The sequence below is a fragment of the Amblyomma maculatum genome, chromosome 6 (assembly GCF_055883805.1).
Source record: "Amblyomma maculatum isolate TAMU_Amacu chromosome 6, ASM5588380v1, whole genome shotgun sequence".
NCBI lineage: Eukaryota > Metazoa > Arthropoda > Arachnida > Ixodida > Ixodidae > Amblyomma > Amblyomma maculatum.
Window position 1 is genome coordinate 51,112,118 of NC_139349.1, and position 20,641 is coordinate 51,132,758.

Genomic DNA, 20,641 nt, shown 5'->3' on the forward strand with positions numbered 1-20,641 from the left:
GTCATGGCGCTGCTGATACTGTAAGTAAAACAAGTGGCTCTAAAAGCACCGAACTATATTGCATATGTTACTGGGACAGCTCTGCTGCAGCAAACATACTTCGCAGGATGTGACTTGATAATTGATGGTTGTACTTAAGTGCAGGTGCATAAGACTCGCGCATATGCATGGTGAGGTGTGAACTGAAGATGAGTTCACAGGGAGGTATGCACAGGAGATTTCGTCGTTAACGAGTTATTTGAAAAGACCCGAAAACCCGCAGTGGTCATTTTTGTTTACATGGTTGCTGGTGGTGCTCCAAACAATTAGTCAGGATAATTTGAAGGGCACCTGAAATAATTCACCAGTATTGTTCTGCCTTTCTGTATGTTAATTTGTGTGTATGTACCCACCCTGCTAAGGTCTTGAACAAAGACCTCAGTGTGCATAAAAAATAAAAACCAACTATTGAATCAAGCTAAAACTATAGTCGTTTTATATCAACGTATCAAAGGCAAGTAATTATTATTTTGCATACTTGAACTCTGCAGTCGAGGAAGTGAGGCGGCCGCGCACTTCAGTAGCGAACAATAGTATATTAAACATTTATTAGGCGAGTGCGTTTATGTGTTTGTCGGACATTGTAACACAGAGAGTGCGGATAGGCCTTACAGCTGCTTTCGCAGGGCTCAGCAGGTGGCAGAGTAGGCGGCCAAAGTTGATCGACGGCTATATAAGAACACTTTAGACACAGCCGAACATGACAGCTTAATTTTTCTTCTGCGAAACCTTTAGGTAAAAGTCGTACTGCGTCCGAAGGCGTCATTGCCGTTTCAATTATTTATTTTAATAATTAATAAATAATGATTTCTAGTTGCTGCGAAATTTTCCTGCAGCAAACCCACTGCAAATGACTGCAGCCTACCAAGTTGTTTTGGTTAGACCTTTTACTGTAGCGCTCTCTAACAAAAGCAGCCGAGATTGAAATTGTTTTCATATGTACGATAACTCGTTGTACAACCGTTGTGAATTTATTTTTTTTTTCATTTCCAGCGAAGTTATATAAGTCGAGCTTGCAAGGAATATAGAACAAAAAATTGTGAAGAAAAAGAGAGCTCGAGGTGGCGGCAGGGAAATCCGTTCTTGCCCCAGCGCCCTCGAAGTGAAGAGTCTGCGCAAAGTGGCCAGCGGGCAAGGCTGTGCTCTGCACACCCCGTGTCTGCAGCCATCGATCCCTGGGCGCCAAAGTCAACAAGCTCCTGTCAAATGGAGAAGAAGCGGGCTCCTGTCTTATTCTCGGTCTCGTACGCTTTTTTGTCTGCGTCATAAGGCAATCGTCCTTTGTTCGTTTTAGCTGGCATCCCTCACTTCATGCTCGCCGCGATCATTCTGCCTGCGGGACAAGCACAATTCGCCGCTCATCGCAAGGGTTGCTCGCAGATGTCAGCTTGACTGCCAGCTGCCTTCTGCCATGGCGGCTAAAATACAAAAGGCGGAAAACAGCAACAGTGGCGGCTTGAGGGGTACGAAGTTGGACAGATGGCCTTAGCTGCATCCGAAGCGCCTTTCAGGACCTGACCTTGCGAGAGATGAGTCATGAAATAAGTATGAATGGACAGCTACACGGCGGCACGTGTAAAGGAAGGAAACCCTAGCAACGCTTGCAAGACTGTGTTTCTTTGTTTGCTTGCGACGGTTATAACAAGATCCCCAATAGCTCCCCCGAATCTCCTCCCGGTCCTCGCAAGCACAGGCATAGAAATCAATGAGTGTCTCAAAGGAGCGAATTGCATATTAGAGTCACTCAGTATCCGTGTCTGCATGCGAGTATCCTATAGTTGCTATGCTTAGGTGGAAGGATATCTATATCTAAGGAGCTCCAGTAAGTGGAAGAAAACGACAAAGAAAAACTAATTTCTTGTACTGAAGCTGTCGTAATTCAATAGCCGTTCGCTCATATAAATGAACAATAAATTCTTTACTGTTAGATGTACTCTTCGTTGACGGCACTTCCGTTCTCCAAACTAAAAAAGAAGAAGCAGGAGGCTGTAGTATTAAAACATCCTATGCTGACTGCAATGCAATGTTGCAGCACTGACATTGTACATGTACACTAAGTTCACTTCTGGTAGAGTATTTCCAACTCAAGATAAAATTCGAAAAAAAACCGTGGCCTTTAAAAACGACAACGCGCCTTTTCTAAACATTTGATCCACGATTTTCGCTTCTTTCATGGGCTGGAAGCGCTGGAATCGCAACGCTGTCGTTGAGCAATCGGTACTTCGTTAGACCTGGACTGCTACTTGCAGTTATCGAATACATCATAATACTCACCGATCCACATAAAATCGCGCTATAATGCAACAACAATTGAATTTTCTTCTTTCCTTTTTTTCGACACAGCTATAATGTCGCAAGCCTGCCGTTGCACCTCGATGTCATTGTGCCCAGGTGCTTCAAACGAACAAACGTGTGCGTGTCACCAACGAAAAAAAAAAAAAAAAAGATGTCAGCAGTGAGATGAACCATAACTTGATTACCATGCTCCAATGAGGACTGATCCGCACAAATGAGGGGCCTTGTGCAATATCCTCAAAGCAATACAAGAAGGCAGCTCGATCGGTGACGCTCGCTGGTCCTGCCTGTAGCGTTGGCTACTGCGTTATGTTATTTCTGTGCTGTGGGCTTTTCTAACGTTCCCGCGATGCACACTTTCCCACGTATAGACTAGGTTTATTTATTTATTTATTTGTTTAATTAATTAATTATTTATTTATTTATAGGAAAGGAAAGGCGCGGTAACTGTCTCACTTGTTTTCTGTGGACACCGCAACCGCGCCGTAAGGGAAGGGAGGCAGGTGGGAGTGACAGTGGAAAGAGAGAAAGAGGAGCCATAGTGGAAGGCAACGGAGTAATTTCGACCACCTAGGGATCTTTAACGTGCGCTGACATCGCACAGCACACGGATGCCTCTTCGTTTCGCCTCCAGTTTTTTTATCCCTTCTGTCCGCACGAAGCAACGGAGATGGCTCAGCTATAAGAGCCAGCAGCAGGTTCATGCATTATCTTTCCTTCATCCTACAGCCAGAACAACAACAGGAAAGGAAAAGCGCAGCACCTGTCATACTTGTTCTGTAGACACCTAACCGCGTCGTTGGCGGAGGGAGGAATATGGGATTGAAAGTGGAAAGATCTGTGCGCGAGATGTGTCACATTCCGTGACATTCCGCGAGCTCTGCTCTTGCCCAGCGTTCCTGCCATCTACAATCCCACACTTGAAGGCGCACCAAGGAAAGTCACGTGGCAGGCGCGATGGTGTAGCGTCCAAACACACTCGCCGGAGAAAGTGTGACAGATGCGGCGCCTTCCCTTTGCTGTAAATCAATTACAATTATATGTAGCACTGGGAAAGGTAGACTTTCGCCATTCTCCTCCTAAAAGACATCTAATCTATTATATATATATATATATATATATATATATATATATATATATATATATATATATATATATATATATATATATATTATGAGCGCTGCTATTCATGTTTTAAAGGAAGCTAAGCAACCAGGTGCGTGTTTTGTACTGCGGATTAGCTGGAAGCTCGTTAGAAAGGCAGGCATTCGTATGCTCCTGCAAAAACCACCCGTGGGAATTTTGCGCCGGAAAACTAGCTGGCTGCCTTCGAGCCTAGGTGTTTAATTTAAGTACGGTAAGGCCGTCTCCTTAGATTTTATAAAAGGAACGGCGCCTGAAATTGTTAGCAAACAATGCAACTATTTTGCAGGCTGTTACTGTTTAGAAAAGGATAGCTAGGGAGCTGCATTCAGCCTTTGAACGAATGCAGAACGCTAGGAAAGGTGCCTCCGTTATCACGAGCGAAAGGTGTTTGGTAGCTTCTATAATCTACCTCCTGCATCACTCGACGTCAGGTGATGTATCACTTACGTCACTGACCTGAAACACCTTTAAAACACTGGATGAAACATTGCTGAGAAAAAAAAAAGCTATGCAACAAGCTGAAAAGACTCGGCGCTCTCTTGCATCGTCCCCGTATGGACATCGACGCTTTTTCGTGTACATTGACCGGGTGGACTACTAAGCCATCTGCAAGCTGTGCTGCTTGCAAAAAGGCTCTCGAGTCTAAGACGCCGGGACATTGGCTTCATAACGCAGAGAACAGGCTGAGAACGACAAAAACGGGCGAGAGAAGAAAAAATTTTGCGCGAAAAACCAGGGCGAGAAAGAACTACGCAAAAGGAGTTCCTGTATGCGTTGCCACGTCGCCAATCCGCGCGCGCTGCTTTGTTATGTTTTCATTGCGCGCACAATTCGCGTACAAGCACTTTCTACTCCAGCGGGCCGAGAGCCTTTCGAACGACCCGCACGTCGCGATTGTGTTTATATACGCGGCGCGGCTTTGGCGGCCCGCACACTCCCTTGAGTATATGGAGGGCTCCTCGGCCTCTCTCGCTTCAGCGCAGCCCGCTGCCATAGTCGCAGTGCTGGGCTAGCGGAGCAAGCGTCGCAGCTGTCATAGTTGGCGATTGTGAAACGCGAAAGAAGCACAGGGCACTGGATGAGAGCAAGGACACTGGAGGACCAAGAAATTGCTTTCGGTGAAGGTTTTTCCTTTCCCTTGAGTGGCTTTCAGTTTCGCTAGTTTCCTTAGCGCTCCGTTGGTTCTAACGATTGATTGTGGAAGCACTTGCGTCAGTGATTAAAGCTACTAGGCCAAGTGGGAAGAGAAAAGGTAATTGTAAGCAGGAGTTATAGGGGCAGTGTTTGCCTGATAGCTTTACTGGAGACATGCTGGCACTTGTGTTAACGCCATCGCTATAGTATACCACAACCCAGTACTACGTTCACCTTCTAACAATTGCCAATGTTCTTTATGTTTAGCGCGAAATGGCCATCGCAGTCACGATCTTGCACGCGTCTTTGTTCTCACCTAATACTACGGCACTTCTCAGAAAGCCTACCTAAGCGGAACACACTAACAATAGGAGTAGAGCGCGCGTTGCCCATAAAGATAACTTCATTGTTTTTTTATTGCTATACAAATGTCCACTGAGCAATTTAAGCACGAAAGAACAACTGGTTTTCTGTATCGCTCAAAATTTTAGAGGGTAGCGTGGCTTGACATCATACATGATAAGGTACGGTACGGTGCGGTAGGGTACGGTAGGGTACGGTACGGAGTGATGCGGTGCGGTGCGGTGCGGTGAGGTGCGGTGCGGTGAGGTGAGGTGCGGTAAGGTAAGGTAAGGTAAGGTAAGGTATGGTATGGTATGGTATGGTATGGTAGGATACGGTTTGGCGTGGTTGTGGTGTGGCATGGCATGGTATGGTATGGTATGGTATGGTATGGTATGGTATGGTATGGTATGGTATGGTATGGTATGGTATGGTATGGTATGGTATGGTATGGTATGGTATGGTGAGCGTAGCAGGAGGCGGCAAAACATTGGGTAGGTGAATGAGGTAAAGAAGTTCGCAAGGGTCAAGTGGACGCATCTAGCACAGGGCCGGGTGAATTGGAAGAAAATGTAAGAAGCCTTCACCCTGCAGTGGGTATAGTCCGGATGACGATGATGATGACGATGACGACGGTATGGTATGGTATGGTATGGTATGGTATGGTATGGTATGGTATGGTATGGTATGGTATGGTATGGTATGTGGGCTTCTATGTCCTAAAGCTACACATACCAAGCTATGAAACGCCCCTTAGTGGAGAGATAGAGAATAAATTCGACCACCCTAAGTTCTTTAATGAGAATTAACATTGTGTGCAGTTGCCAATGGGCGTTAACAGCAGGCGCAGTTCTTCTGTGCTAACAGCTGCCTGTATCCGATGCGGAGACTCCACAACAAATAGCCTTTGGTAATGCATCGTGACAAAGAGTGGGCTAATAAAATTAACGGAGGAACAGGATATCACTTTCAAGATTAAAAGGCCGTGAACAAAAAAATTTCCGGATATTCAGACGTTAGGGAAAACATAAGCATTCAGGTTACCTCTATAGTTAACGCGAAACGGCTCATAACAAAAATTTGTTGCTTGTATTTTACCTCTTCTCGTACATTGCGCCTATCATGACAGTCAGCGGCGTGATAATAAGTAAGGAACAAACAGAGAGGGCATAACGACCTGTTTAAACGCCAACTAAACCTCCGCTAATTAAAGGACTGTAGGCTACATATTCCAAATACGTCCGAACCCTCGACCTTCAAAGCAATCGCGAGGAAGCGACGGCGAAAGCCCTTGAGCATCTCCTCAACTTGAAGAGAGAAACGCGCCGAGGAACAGGCGCGCCCCATTCCCCCTATGCCGGAAGAGTTATCGAGGGCCACGCAGACATTAGTCCGCCGCCTCGCAACTGATACTTTGTTAACCTCGTCATTGAGAAAAAAAAATTATTTCCAAACGACCCCGACGAAGGGATGTGCCGTCCCTGCCGAAGTCCAGCGACCACTGCCCATTTAGTATGGGACTGTCAAGCGTACTCTGACATTCGAATCAGGGCTCTCGCCGATATTCCAACTGCCATCCGCCCGGCCAGCTACATCGACTGGGTCCTTCCGCCGCCTAGCGACAACATGGCAGTCGCTATGCTCTGGGCAAAGCTTGGAGAGTTTGTTGGGTTAGGCCCCAGAGCCAAGCTTTACTGCAGATGTCACAAACAATCGAACCAGCACCCTCCTCGGCCGCCGTGATTCTGGTGGGGCCAGATACCCGCAGAGATGCCAGCAGCAAAAATGCATTACAGGGCTGTCAATTAACGTGTTTCAACCAATTATACATGCAATTATGTACGGGGCCGAAACGTGGCTAACAAAAAGGGTTCTATTTAAGGCGTGGACAACACAGAAAGCTATGGAGCGGTAAATGGTAGGTGTAACGTTAAGAGATAGGGAGCGGGAAGCGTGCAGAGTGGGTCAGAGGAATAACTACAGTTGTGAAAATCAGGAAGAAGAAATGGGTATGGGCAGGGCATGTAGAACAAAGAGGGGACAACCGGTAGATGCAAAGGGTAACAAATTGGATTTGAAGAGAAGGGAAGCGTCGGATGGGAAGGCAGAAAATTAGGTAGGTAGATGAGTTAAAGAAATTTGCAGCTGTCAAGGGGATGCAGCTAGCTAGCCCAGGGTGGGGTTTGGTGGAGTAATGTAGAAGAGGATTCGCCCTGCAGCGGGTACAATCCGGTTAATGATGATGATGATGATAATTGTCTAAGACGAGAAGGAGATGAAAGTTCAACGCTTAGACTTTCAGTTATAGTTTTGTTTTCTGTCGGTGTACTTACAAAAATACTTGCCACAACTGCTGACTTCCATGGAAGTTGACGAGCCCATATTTTACAGTTACTTTGGCTAGGCAGCGCTTCCATCCACGAGAAAATCTTATTCCTTCGGTTTCTTTCCGTACACATTCTAACAGCACTCACACACCCACGCATGTGGCAAATAAAGTTCGTGGGAATATGAAACGGTTGAAAAAATTTATAATTAATTAATGCACAATGCCTGCTCGTTTCACAAGTCAAATGCGCGAACCTACTACTACACTGCACCCATGGCATCCCATTCTCTCTTTTGTGTGTGTTTGTGCATGTGTGCATATGTGCGTGCGTGCGTGCGTGTGTGTGCGTGTGTGTGTGCGCGTGTGTGCGTGTGTGCGGGCACGCACGCACGCATGTACTATTATATGGCTTCGGAGGTCGTTACAAGGAATAACCATAAGCTAGCGTATCCCATCAAAGCGATCATTCTTTTTTTATCTCCGTGGAGTATCGCCTCTCTCTTCAAGAGATAATTACACGCTAGAAATTAGGTCTCTTTTACGCCATGCTATTTTTTTTTCTCTTTTAGGTGACTGCTTTTATCGTTACACAATGCCACCCAGAGAAAAGGAGGCCTGTGAGGCGGCTCCTCCTGCATATTCCCTCCCGTGCCAGGAACCATCAGTCAATGAGACAATCGGAGGCCTTCGCGCGCACACCTGCCCTGTCGGGAGTCGCCGCCATCTCGCGCACTTAGGCGTGGCCCCGCGGCTATCAAGTCCCGGAAAGCCTGACCGCGGCCGCCGACGGCCAGGCCAGGGCAGGGAATGCTTCCAGGGAAGCAGAGCCCAGGGCCCGTTTGGGATGACGATGAGGAGGGACCGCTCGGCAACGCCGGCGCGTCCGCTTAGCGCCGATAAGCCGTGACAGCGGCGGGCACTTCTTCGGTCGCGTCGGCGCGCGCTCGCACCCGGCATGTGCCGGGCGTGGGCGGCGGTGAAAGTGCATAGTGGACGTGGAGACGGAGGAGGCCTTTCTGTCCTCTTCCGCTTGCGCCGATGCGCCTATGCCGAGCGCGCGCCCCGAACATTAGCGCGCTGGGCGTCGCGGCGGCATCACTGGCGTGACTGGCTCCCATCTCCGACGTAGCAGTGGGCAACCCAACCTGCGCCGCTGATTCTATCACGCAAAGCCGCAGCTGTGCCTTTTGGCTTGGAGCGATGGTGGCTGCGGCTGCTCTCCCTCAGATCGGGTGCAGTTCCTTGCGTATTCTCTCGTTCTGCTTGCTTGTTTGAATGGAGGATATTTTGTTTGCCCTAATAAATACTCTCATTACGCTGAAACGCGTACAACGCAGATCGCACCCAAACGGTGACGTAGTCTACCTTTGCTTTACCGTGGGTGAGTTGAGTGCACAGTCCGGAATGGGCAATTTCCGATGTGCCGGCCTGGCCTGTACAAATACGCGTCTGGTCTGCTCCGGACCCGGTGCTATTATTTTAATTCGATTAAAGACAGTCTTTTGATTGTCTTTTTCTTTACGTTCGATTTGGCATTTTACAAAAGTGTGCGGAGAGACTTGAGGGTGGCCACCGCGATATGTAGAAAATTATTATACTCACTCCTTTTAAACGGGTCAGCTCAGAGTTGCAATAAAAAACGCGACATAAGAAATCTCATCATTAAAGACCCATAACAGGAAAAAAGGTAGGACAGAGGAATTAAAATATTAGTACTCTTTGTTGTAGCGGCGTGTGCCGCAGATGTACACGGACTGCCAAGCAACCAAGAAAATCCCCTTTATTTCAACATGCAGTCACTTATATACACAGAGCGACACTGGTGCCTCTGGCGGCCGGTGATCACAAACTCGAACCGAAACCAAATATACAACATATTCCCTTCCTTATAAAAACGGCTACATTGGTTAGTAATTTAGTAGTGGTAGTACGTTAGTGCTCGTTTACCGACTTATATTTACAATAACGACAACGTGCTTGTCCTAGCACTTAATACAAAAGTATATAGAAAACAAAACAAACAAACAAAACAAGGTACACTTCAATAATGTCCACATCTTGCAAACTCAACAACATTCGTGCGGAGAGTGACAAATTCATGTTCACTGCAGCACAACGAGTCCTTCTGCACTTAGTGTCCATAGCGGTCTGGGGGTCGCCTGTTCCTTGGTGGCTGTACCCTACGCTGTGGTCCCGATGCTTCAGAGAACCCACTGGCTGCAGGCGAAGTCTCTTCCGGTTCACAGCAGGTCACTGGTGGCATAGGTTGCTGCTTAGCAGCAGCCACAGCTGAAGACCCGGTTGGCGCTTCTGAAACGGGTCCGTCCGTGGTAGGCGGTGAGCTGCTTTCCGTAGCGGTATCGTTTGTACCATTCCTTTCACCCCACCCACAAAGGGATGCAGAAGCTTGTGGCATCCTGGACAATTTTGAAGCGTTCCACGTTTTTCCATCATCAAGGTGAAAGGACGATTGCCCCTGCTTTCTTATCACTTTCCTTGGGCTGCTAAAAGCGAAGTCACCTTTAAATGCAGTTGTAGGTCTCCGTACCCGTACAAGGTCACCAACATCCACTTTGGTTTCCCTTGCGGCCCTGCGAGCGTCTGTGTAGAGTTTACTGGATTGTTGCTTTTGCTTCACCCGCTCGCGTAGGCGGTGGAGCTCTGCACTAGGGTCAGTCGAAAATATGGCTGACGGGTACCCAACCACATCAAGTCGAGTTCTTGGCAAACGTCCATGCAGGAGAAGTGCTGGGGCAACTGCAGTTGTGGCATGTGGCGTGCAACGGTAAACGCCCAAGTATTCTGTTACCGTCTGGCGTAAGGGACGCTGCTCGAGTGTAGCTACTTGAACAAAACTTTTAAAAACTCTGTTAAACCGTTCTACCTGACCGTTTGCTTGGGGGTAGTATACGGACGAATGCCGCAAGCGGATGCCGCGATCCTGCAGAAAAGCTTGGAACTCTCGAGATGAAAACTGTGGCCCGTTATCGCAAACGATTTCTTCTGGGTAACCTTCACGTGCGAACACTGACACCAAGAAGCTTGTGACTGTGCGTGTTGTGGCTTGGTTGCAAAAATATACCTCGGGCCACTTAGAAAAGTAGTCGACCAGCGTGATTGCATATCGGCAATCGTGTGGCGCTCTCTCAAATGGGCCAACAATGTCCATTCCCAGCTTTAGCCACGGTTTCTTTGGTAAGGGGACCGGGTTCAATGGTGCAGCCCTAACCTTCGAGCTTTTGTCCGCTGCCTGACATATACTACATGTTTGGATAGCTAGCTCGACTTGCCTGTCCATGGCTGGCCACCAAAATTTTTCTCGCAGACGTGCTTTCGTTCGTACAATTCCAGGGTGGGCCTCATGAGCAGCGGTAATTATCCGCGGTGTAAGTGATGCGGGGACCACAAGGCGTTCGCCACGCAAAATCAAATTGTCCACCACTGAAAGCTCATCGCGAAGTTTGAAGAAAGGTTGAAGCTCACCCGGCAAGGATTTGTGCGTAGGCCACGACGATTCAATGTAAGCCTTGATTTGTTGCAGTGTGCCGTCTTCCGACTGGGCCTGTTCAAACTCTTCCCTGGTAATGCAAGAAGATACAAAGGCAACTGATACAGTTTCATCTGGTAAAGTCTCTTCTTCCTGAGGAGATGACGCAGGCAGACGAGAAAGCGCATCTGCTACTCGATTTTGCGAACCCTTCCGGTACTTTACTGTATAGTTGTACTGCAGTAGGCGCTCCGCCCACCGTGCTATTCGCAAAGGACGCCTTCCTGGCCCTTGGGTAGAAAGCAATGCGACCAAGGCTTGGTGGTCAGTAAGCAATGTGAAATGGCGTCCCCACAAGTAGACATGCCACTTCTCGCACGCCCAAACACACGCAAGTGCTTCACGTTCTCCTACTGAATATCTCCTCTCTGCGGATGAAAGTGCTCGAGAAGCAAAGGCGACTGTGTGCAGTTCCTCTCCATCCGCCTGTTGGAGAACCGCTCCAAGCCCACAGTCAGAAGCGTCAGTGGAAACTACAACGGGAAGGGATGCATCGAACATTCGCAGGACTGTGCTGGACGCAAGTGCCTCTTTGATCTTTCGAAAACTGGAGTCTACCTCGCCAGACCAAACAAATGGTTGCCCTTTTCGAAGAAGAACACGCATCGGTTCAACCATCTCGGCAAAGTTGGGAACGAACCTAGAGTAGTATTCGACCAGTCCAAGGAACGATCGAAGGCTGGCTGCATCGGTGGGTGCCGGGGTATCCTTGATGGAAGCAACCTTTTCCTCCAGTGGAACAATACCACTTGCTGTGATCCTGTGGCCCAAAAATGAAAGTTCCTGCGTATCGAAGATACATTTCCTGTTCAGCTTGAGTCCTGCCTCTTTAATGCGTCTAAGTACTGATGCAAGGTTATCTATGTGCTCCTGCCGGCCCCGCCCGAAGACTATAATATCATCTATATAGAAAAGCACGCCCTTACATCCCTGCAGGACTTTGGACATCATACTCTGAAATGCAGAGGGCGCGGAAGCCAGCCCGAAGCACACTCTTTTAAAACGAAAGAGGCCTTCGTGAGTAAGAAATGCGGTCAAATCGCGACTCGCAGGGTGAAGCATGACCTGGTGGTAAGCTGATGCGAGGTCTAGCTTAGAAAAATTTGTTGCCCCCACTAGACTATGTAATAGCTCTTCTGTATGAGGAAGGGGAAAGCTGTCTGCTACGACAGCTTTGTTTGCTTGTCTAAGGTCTACACAGAGGCGAATACCTCCCTCTTTCTTTTTAACGACCACAATGGGTGACACCCATTCAGATGCCTCCACCCTCTCTATCACGTCCATATTTTCCAATCGACGGAGCTCTTCCGAGACCAATGGTCGCAGTGAGAGCGGAAGGCGCCGAAGTTTTGATTGGAATGGCTGCACTGTGGATCGCGTTTTGACGTGGTGCACAAAACCTTTTGCGAGGCCAAGGCCTGGATCGAAAAGAGATCCAAACTCTTCAACTAATTCCTTTGGGAGGTTAATTTCCTGCACGGCTTTTTTCGGCTCAGAGCGCTGTTCCCTTCGAGAATTAGACGTTAGCGTCGTTTCAAGGCATTGAAGAGATGACCCATCAATCTGTAGCCCGAGCGCCTTGATGGCATCGATACCCAAGAGTGAGGTGCCTTGTTCTACAACATAGAAAAGAAGACTTGTTGTGTCAGCTTTGTATGTAACGTCAGCGAAGAAACAGCCACGAACCGGAATTGGCTGTTTTGAATAGTCTAGTAACCGAACTGTTGGGGCAAAAAGTACGTGGTCTCCAAAATGCTGCTTGAAAAGGTCCTGTGTAACAATAGAAACAGATGACCCAGAATCTACAAGGAAAGTTATGTCCGTGCGGCCAATCGAAACTGTGACGTGAACTGCGGAGCGAGTGGCCGTCGTCACAGCCAGAATGCTCAAAACTTCCTCGCTAGAAGAATTTTGGCTGTCTACCTCATAAACCGGAGCGGAGCCTCGTTTCTTGCAAACAGAGCGGAAGTGACCCATAACACCGCAATGGTGACAACGCTTGCTTTTGGCTGGACAGCGAAATGATGCCGCACTGTGCTGAGATGAACCGCAGCGATAACAACGCGATTGGCGGCTGTGTGACTGCTTCGAGCTCTCGTCGGAATATGGTGTGCGCGTAGGCGTATTTCCACGAGTATTTATACGTCCAACAACTTCAGAAGGAAATTCTTGCAGATCATTGTACGCCTGCTCAAACTGCCTTGCCAGGAGTACCGCTCTAGCGAACGAGAGAGACGATCCTTCAAGAAGAAAACGTTCGCGCAAGCTCCGAGACGAAATACCCGCAACGAACTGGTCACGCAGCGAATCTTCCTCAACAGGAAACGAGCATGTAGCAGAAAGCTCCCGTAATGCAGTGATGTACTCATTCACTGATTCACCAACTTGTTGGACACGCCTACTAAAACGATGCCGTTCGGCAACAACATTGCTTGTTGCCGAAAAATGAGCATGCAGAGCGGCCACTGCGATATCATACGATGATACTTCAGGCCTTGCATCGCCTGAGCCCGATGCTTTATCAGTAGCAATTTGCTCACCGAGCTTGGCGTTGTCCAAAGATGGGAGGGTGTAAAATATGCGCTGACCTTCTACCCCGAGACTGTGAAGAAGTAGTGCCTTGCGACGATCCGGTGTGCAGTCGGAGGCACCCGAAGCAAGCAGGTAGTTCTCGAAGATGCGGAACCATTGCGGCCACGCAACAGCAGGTTGGCCAGGCGCGGGCAGGAACGGGGGCGGTGGCGCGAGTCCCGAAACACTCATGGCGCCGAAGAGCAAGCGGCGAAAGTCACGCCCCCCGAAATCATCCCATCCTCGTCGCCAATGTTGTAGCGGCGTGTGCCGCAGATGTACACGGACTGCCAAGCAACCAAGAAAATCCCCTTTATTTCAACATGCAGTCACTTATATACACAGAGCGACACTGGTGCCTCTGGCGGCCGGTGATCACAAACTCGAACCGAAACCAAATATACAACACTCTTTACCTTATAATTTCGAAGATGTCAACTGTGGGAAAACAAAACAGTATGACGGAAAGAAGTCCCCCCAAAAATGAAAATGGGTCTACTGGTCAGATGACGAAAAACAGTGGCGTTAAAAAATTGCAAGTGGTCTCCTCCATACTATTGCTCCTTTCGCAGTGCCAGTCAGTCAGCATCCTGGAAACTACCTATAATGCAGAGTTAATACAAGATAGCGATGCTAAAATGAGTGTTGGTCTTGAAGTTGAGTATTGCCAGACGTGCTGTCCGTCCGCCAGAAACAACACAACCATTCCTGCTCAGCACGATCGTCTAATTCTTAGAGGTTAGGCGTATCAAACCGACCCCAGGAATGCATGCGGAATTCACTAAGGAAGAGCAGTGCTCTTATTATTCGCCGTGAAGGCATCGTGAGTAACATGTGCATGACTATATCTTAAATAATTTCATAAGTGAAAAGATATAAATAACCCATACGTACACAACCGCATTTTAGCAAGATAAACATTTGGGTTTTAGAGAGAAACGGTTCCGGGAATAATGATATTGTTACGGAGAAGAATATAGGCAGTGGTAGTTGGTCGGGTCTGGGTTAGAAGGGCTGGGGCGAAGCTGCTCGGCGATGTCCCTGGGCCCTTGGTCGATGGTCCCGGCTTACAGATGGCGTCCGTGCTCCAAGGTGAGGATGGGGATGACGTACCCCGCACCTTCACTAAAATGTTACGTGACGACAAGCGAAGAGGATAGCGCAGCATGGCGATAGGGTGAAGGATGATTTAATTGTTGGCCTAGTGCGAGCTGCTCTCGCACCACTGCCTATTTTCTTCTTCGTAACAATATATTGAGGAACCAACTATTACAAACCCTTGGTACAATAACAAAACCAGTTCCGTACTCAAAAATTCGCCAGGCATCCTTTCCCTACCTTCAGATTGGGTTTATTCGCAATAAGTAAACGTACCCTCCAGCAGCTTGTTATATAGGCCTCAATGCTGCCCAGTAAAGATAGTGAAATAGTGTAGTAGAACTATAATAGAGGTTTGCGCCTAGTAAGGTGGAATAAACGGTAGGATCGTACATTAACTCTTAGAGTAAAAGTTTGCCTTAAAACACTGGTCTAATAAGTATTGAAGCAAAAAAAAAATCAGACGGATGTTCATTCTTCGCCTCAAGAGTAGACGCGAATCAGATTTAACACCGCCTTGTCATTCCACGAGCATACTTATGTTTTTTTGTTCAGGTTGGTTTGTGGGTAAAGGAAGAAGAGGTATTTCACTTATCAGTGGACACCTACATTTGTCAGAGGTGCATATATTGTCGGTTCGAATCCCTATCAAAAACTAGCTGCCAATTTGACTAGTAGGTGGATACTAAATGGGAAGCTAAATATTGTGATACCACTCAAAACGCTGCACGAAGTACCAACAATTTTGACACGAAATTCACGTGTGTATTTTCTCGTTTATCTTTTTTCCCAATTTGGGTTATGGCAATGGCTTTTCGGACGAAAAGGCTGTAAACAGAAAGCAACTTATATGCGATTCATTTATCATAAGCATCAACAACCTAACTACGTCCACTGCAATGCAAAGGCCTCTTCCACAATACTGTGATCAACGCTGTGCTTCCACAATACTCCCATCAACGCTTTCTCCCCCCAAACACCCTAATCATATCCGTGCACCCGATTCTAGACCCTTCCGGCCACACTTGCTATATAACTATAGTTCTCATCAATGAGATCTCGCAATGCCCGTTAAACGATGTTTGTTTTCTGGGATGATTACGTTGTCTGGCCAAACTCTATTTCAATGTGCTAACAGACGTAATTCAAATACACGTTTAACACAACATAACCATTCGTCTAAACGCGCTTTTCCATATAGGACATAGGACCACTGGGGTGGACGGAGGGTGGCTGATCTTGGCCCTGATGGGGCTGGGACATGTAGGTCACCGCCGCTTGTGGTGGGGGCCAGTCTGTCACCAAATGTTTATCTGTTGTAGGCCGTCATTGCACCCGCCACCGTTTAGGTGGTGGACGACGGCTGTTGCGGCGCGCATCTTTCTCTTCCTCTTCTTTTTCTTCTCTACTTTCTCTGTTCTGTCTGCACGAGGCAGTGGAGGTGGCTCAGCTACAGAGCTAGTAGCAGGCCCGTGCATTTTCTTTTCCTTCTTCCTACAGCCACAACAACAACAACACAGGACCGCTAAGTTTCAAATAAAAGAATCTAGAACTGGTATTACATGCCAAAAAATTTGTAGTTTAGCAGGACATTTCGAGAACGGGGCCAGCAGTAGCGGACAGGCTTCGCTTTCTTTTTGGCGTCACGTCACGAAGGCCTCTCACGTATGCGGGGGGAAAGTTCCCCGTAGGCGGTTTACGGTCGCCCTTGTGAGCTGCATGTACCGCAACTGAACGTGACGTATCTTAAAGGGGCTATGTTCCACGGCCAGCACGTTCGCTGCTTCGAATGCGATTTTGTGAGGGGCATGCTCGCAATGTTCGGCGAGGAGGCTGCGGTCGGTGTCCACTGAGCGACTTTTATGTTTCTTTTTTTTTTCTACTTTCTTCTTTTCGAGGTTCTTTGTGTCGCCAGTGTATGTAGGACAAAAGTTAAAAAACAAAACGGTTTGTGCTACTATCTCTACATTTTTATAACGCAACGCAATCGGACTAATGGTGAATTCTCTTGGCCGATTGGAGCAAGGCGTCTCAGTCGGAACAGGGTGACGTGAAGTCCTACAGAGCGAATCAGCCTTGATCGACCAGCGGTACATGCAAAGCACACGGCGGAAGTAATGCCGCACCGCTTCCGGAAATTGAAGTCGCATCGTGACACATACATGGGTTCTGATTTTCGAATAGGCGAGAGGCGCACTCTACAACTTGCTCTCGCATTCTGTTAACGCTGAAGATGTTGTCTGATACACGCGCGGAAAAATGGCTACGTCTTTAGCTGATATTTCTGAAGCCACACATTAAGCCGCCGTTTGCCGGCATTTCAATTAAGTTATGCATACCATGTACCATACCATGCTATACCATACCATACCACACCACACCACACCACACCACACCACACCACACCACACCATACCATACACCACACCATACACCACACCATACACCACACCACACCACACCATACACCACACCACACCACACCACACCATACACCACACCACACCACACCATACACCACACCATACACCACACCACACCACACCATACACCACACCATACACCACACCACACCACACCCCACCACACTACACCACACCACACTACACTACACCATACCACACCATACCACACCACACCATACCATACCATACCATACCATACCATACCATACCATACCATACCATACCATACCATACCATAACATGGCATAACATAACATAACATGCATACCATACCATACCATACCATACCATACCATACCATACCATACCATACCATACCATACCATACCATACCATACCATACCATACCATAGTAGTAACCATGAAAATAATCCCGGAACCTAGGGTAATGACTACACCACCGACTAGCAGTTTTGGTGAGATGAGTCTTTGGTCGGCAGATCGAGATGGAGCGCTCGAAGCAAAAGGAGTTGCTACAAACGACCTGCAGAATGCGTGCAACTGCCCTTGGCTGCCTAGTCGAATTCGAATTCGTCATAGCAAAGCAAGCAAAGCTGCTTCAGCACGAACAATGGAAATCGCCTTGAGTTATTCAAAAAATTGTCCTCGAGGAGCTTTCAATCAGACAAAAAAGTGCATTCGTGCAAGAAATACAGAGAAAGCAGACTGCTTCATCTAATTCGGTCAAAAAATATCATACTTCATGTTTTAGATTTGCTAAGTCATGGAGGCACGCGTGCATGAATTGAACTAGCTCGAAACAATTGTATCTGTAGTTTGTCCTGCGTAAAATAAAAAATTTCCAATTCTAATCCCTCGCGTTCCATGTGAGTCGAAGCACGAATTTCTTCAAGCCGCAAGCTTGGCGCGTGCCTCTGTGAACTCTACACCGTCTACTGTCATTCTTTTCTTTTTTTGCCCTTCTGTCTTTTTCAAACATAAAGCCCCCCCCCCCCCCCCCCTCCTGCCCCCCCCCCCCCCCCATTTTTCTCTTTCCCGTCCGTCCGCTTCACCGCGTCACTCGCGCACCCACTGTACTTATAAGCGCCTTCGTAGCAATGACTAATTTTTCAGGCAACTTTCTTTTTATTCTATCGCTAATTGTACCAAAGGCGATGAACACTTTTCCGAATAAGATTCATTATTATAAAAAGAAAGAAAAGAACACATCAAACATAACTGCTTCACGACGGCTCCAATTAGGTTCTAATATGTTAGTGTGAATTTGTTATTTCCATGGGAGGTTACATTTGCAGCGATAGTTTTAATTCCGCATTACATGAGCGTACAAATGCATGGGCAGACTGGTATATCTTGTTGTACGTAAAAATATAAACAGATAATTTGTTTCAAATAGAGATTTGTGGCAGAGTCTATCCGCAGCTCCCGTGTTTAGATTTTCCACCTTCTACCCAAAGTCTGCATGCGACATTTTGCGCAATTCTGCTGGCAGCCGTTTTATCTTGGGGATGCCTAAATAAAAAATCAAAATGACCATTTCTCTTCTGTGACCAAGCATTTTTTAGGCTTTGTGTGCAAGAGTCTGTAGGTCTTGAGCTGTGACTACCTTAATGTGCAGACTGGCCAGCTCAGTGTCGTCAGAGCATTATATAATACTATGAATCTCCTTTCCGCCCTCAAATGTTCTTGTTCCTCAGAGTGGGAACAATATCACATGCTCCCTCACTATCCCTTTCAGAGCTATTTCTTTAATAGCCCCTGCTAAACAATAACACTAACACAGTTTCTTTTCTTTTTCTTTTCTATTAGGCAGTTGCTAACTACCTTACCTAGCCTCTATTTCTCGGGTGAATGGCACATAATGCATGTACGCCCTCATGCCAGCAAACCTAAACCCAACCGCAACATTTAACAGACACGAAAATTATGTTAGTATCTGTATTGGTTACCCGATAGCAGACTGCTTGGTATTGTATGAGAGGGCTGCATATTTAACGCACTGGATGTGACGGAAATGAAAATGCCGAAAAACTGTTCTGCTAAAACGATTTATTCTTCGACTGTAGAGAAAGGTTTTTATCCAAACAATTTTCGAAAGAACACGGCATATCTTGTTTCTTTTTCTCAATTCGCTCAGATATCTGCATGCCACGCAAAACCATTTGAGCTTCATTATTTCCGATATGCCACGAAAGCAAGCTGCTCATAAAACGTGAATTGCGTGTCTATATTCCTCCCTGGGGCATCATTTCCTTCTTTCGATTCTTCTGCAGGTAACTTAATGTGACCAGTGACTGTGTCTCACATTGGCTCTCCGTAAAAGGAGCAAAAGTTGCAGCACAGTGAGACCCAATTTTAAACTGTTTCTCCAGCCGATACTAAATTTTTGGGAACTCTGTCACTTATTCCAGCGATCTGCACTGTCGCAATGCGCGTAAGTTGAAAAAGGTGGCTTGGCGTAGCGGGAAAGCTCCTCTAGGTTTGCTGAGTCTGTAAATCTCAAGATATAGGTATTTGTTAATAGAAAAGAAAAGAGTGTCAGCTCTAGAATTCCAGAATAATTTTATAAAAGCCAATGTCCTTTCGCACTCGCAGTGCATCTTAGTCTGCACTCAGGATTCGCGCATGAGAGCTCAATTATCAAGTGCGCTATAATCGCTGTGCACCATCCAAACCTTGGCTGTTCACATAAACTAAGGGAAAACCTTCACGATGGCACAACTCGGCATGGTTTTCCGCAAGAAAATAAGTCAGTCAGGTTTAGGAAAGTATCTTCTGGGTGCGAAACTTCAACACAGGAAGTATTCAGCTCACCGAAAAAACTAATGTATACTAGACGCATGAAACCACCACGGGCACACCTGCTGAAATAATCAGTTCGCTTCCCATTTTAAAACCGACTTTTCTATACTATAAGCAACCGCAGTAATATCTACTGCTCTTGCGTCAATTAAGTAGCAATGTGCGCCTATAAGAAATCGCACTTTCCATCAACCTCGGCGGGCACAAGGCACATTAGCGTGGTGTAAACATAATGCGTAAACGCAATGTGTAAACACAAGGCGCAAACACAAGGTGTAAACACAATGTGTAAACATAGCGAGATGACCAAGGCGCTCATTTGAACGTCGCCAGAAAGGGCAACAAATGGCAAGTATTCTGTATGGTGCGAACATGCCTTCCCAATACTTAAATCAATACTATTGTAATACTATTGTACTGCAATGTCATCTATTTCTTTTCCCCACTTCTTACTGGTAGAAATACGTCTTGCACTCTTTGTTACTCAAGCGTAGTGTCAACTGGCACATTGCTTCCTCATATCATTATCATTAAAGATAGGTCACGATCGCGGGACCGAGGCAATTGGGCGTAGGAACTCACTTCGAGAGAGGTGTAAGGGTGCCACAATTTCAACTTCTATTAAGCTGTCCAGTTTTAAGAATTAGGGCGGTGACAGAGGCCGATGTGCCTGCATACACTGCTAAGGTGTATTAAGCAAAGCAAGTAACATAGCACAACTGATATTAGCTATTGAATGGCATGCTTGAAGGAAACAATAAATGGAGACTTTTACCGCTACAATATTTTTTAACTATTTCTTTACACTCCTGGACATTAACCTTGATTTTTTACCATTATTCTGAATACTCAAGAAGCCTCAAATCTGCGGCCACTGATAAAACTACCAAAAGCTCCCGATAATTTGCTTGT

The 20,641-nt window shown here is 46.9% G+C and overlaps 2 protein-coding genes across 3 annotated transcripts in view; both read right to left on the reverse strand.

The window, feature by feature from the left end:
• The window catches only part of LOC146185723 (uncharacterized), a 406,440-nt gene that overhangs the window by 190,814 nt on the left and 194,985 nt on the right, over positions 1 to 20,641 (reverse strand). The gene's annotated exons all lie outside the window — the stretch shown is intronic.
• On the reverse strand, positions 10,492 to 13,801 carry LOC146185724 (uncharacterized). Its single transcript, XM_084606646.1, has 2 exons — positions 13,373 to 13,801; positions 10,492 to 10,863 (listed from the first exon to the last, which is right to left on the reverse strand). The coding sequence occupies exons 1-2, from the start codon at positions 13,593 to 13,595 to the stop codon at positions 10,712 to 10,714; spliced, it is 375 nt and encodes a 124-aa protein (XP_084462772.1). The 5' UTR covers positions 13,596 to 13,801; the 3' UTR covers positions 10,492 to 10,711.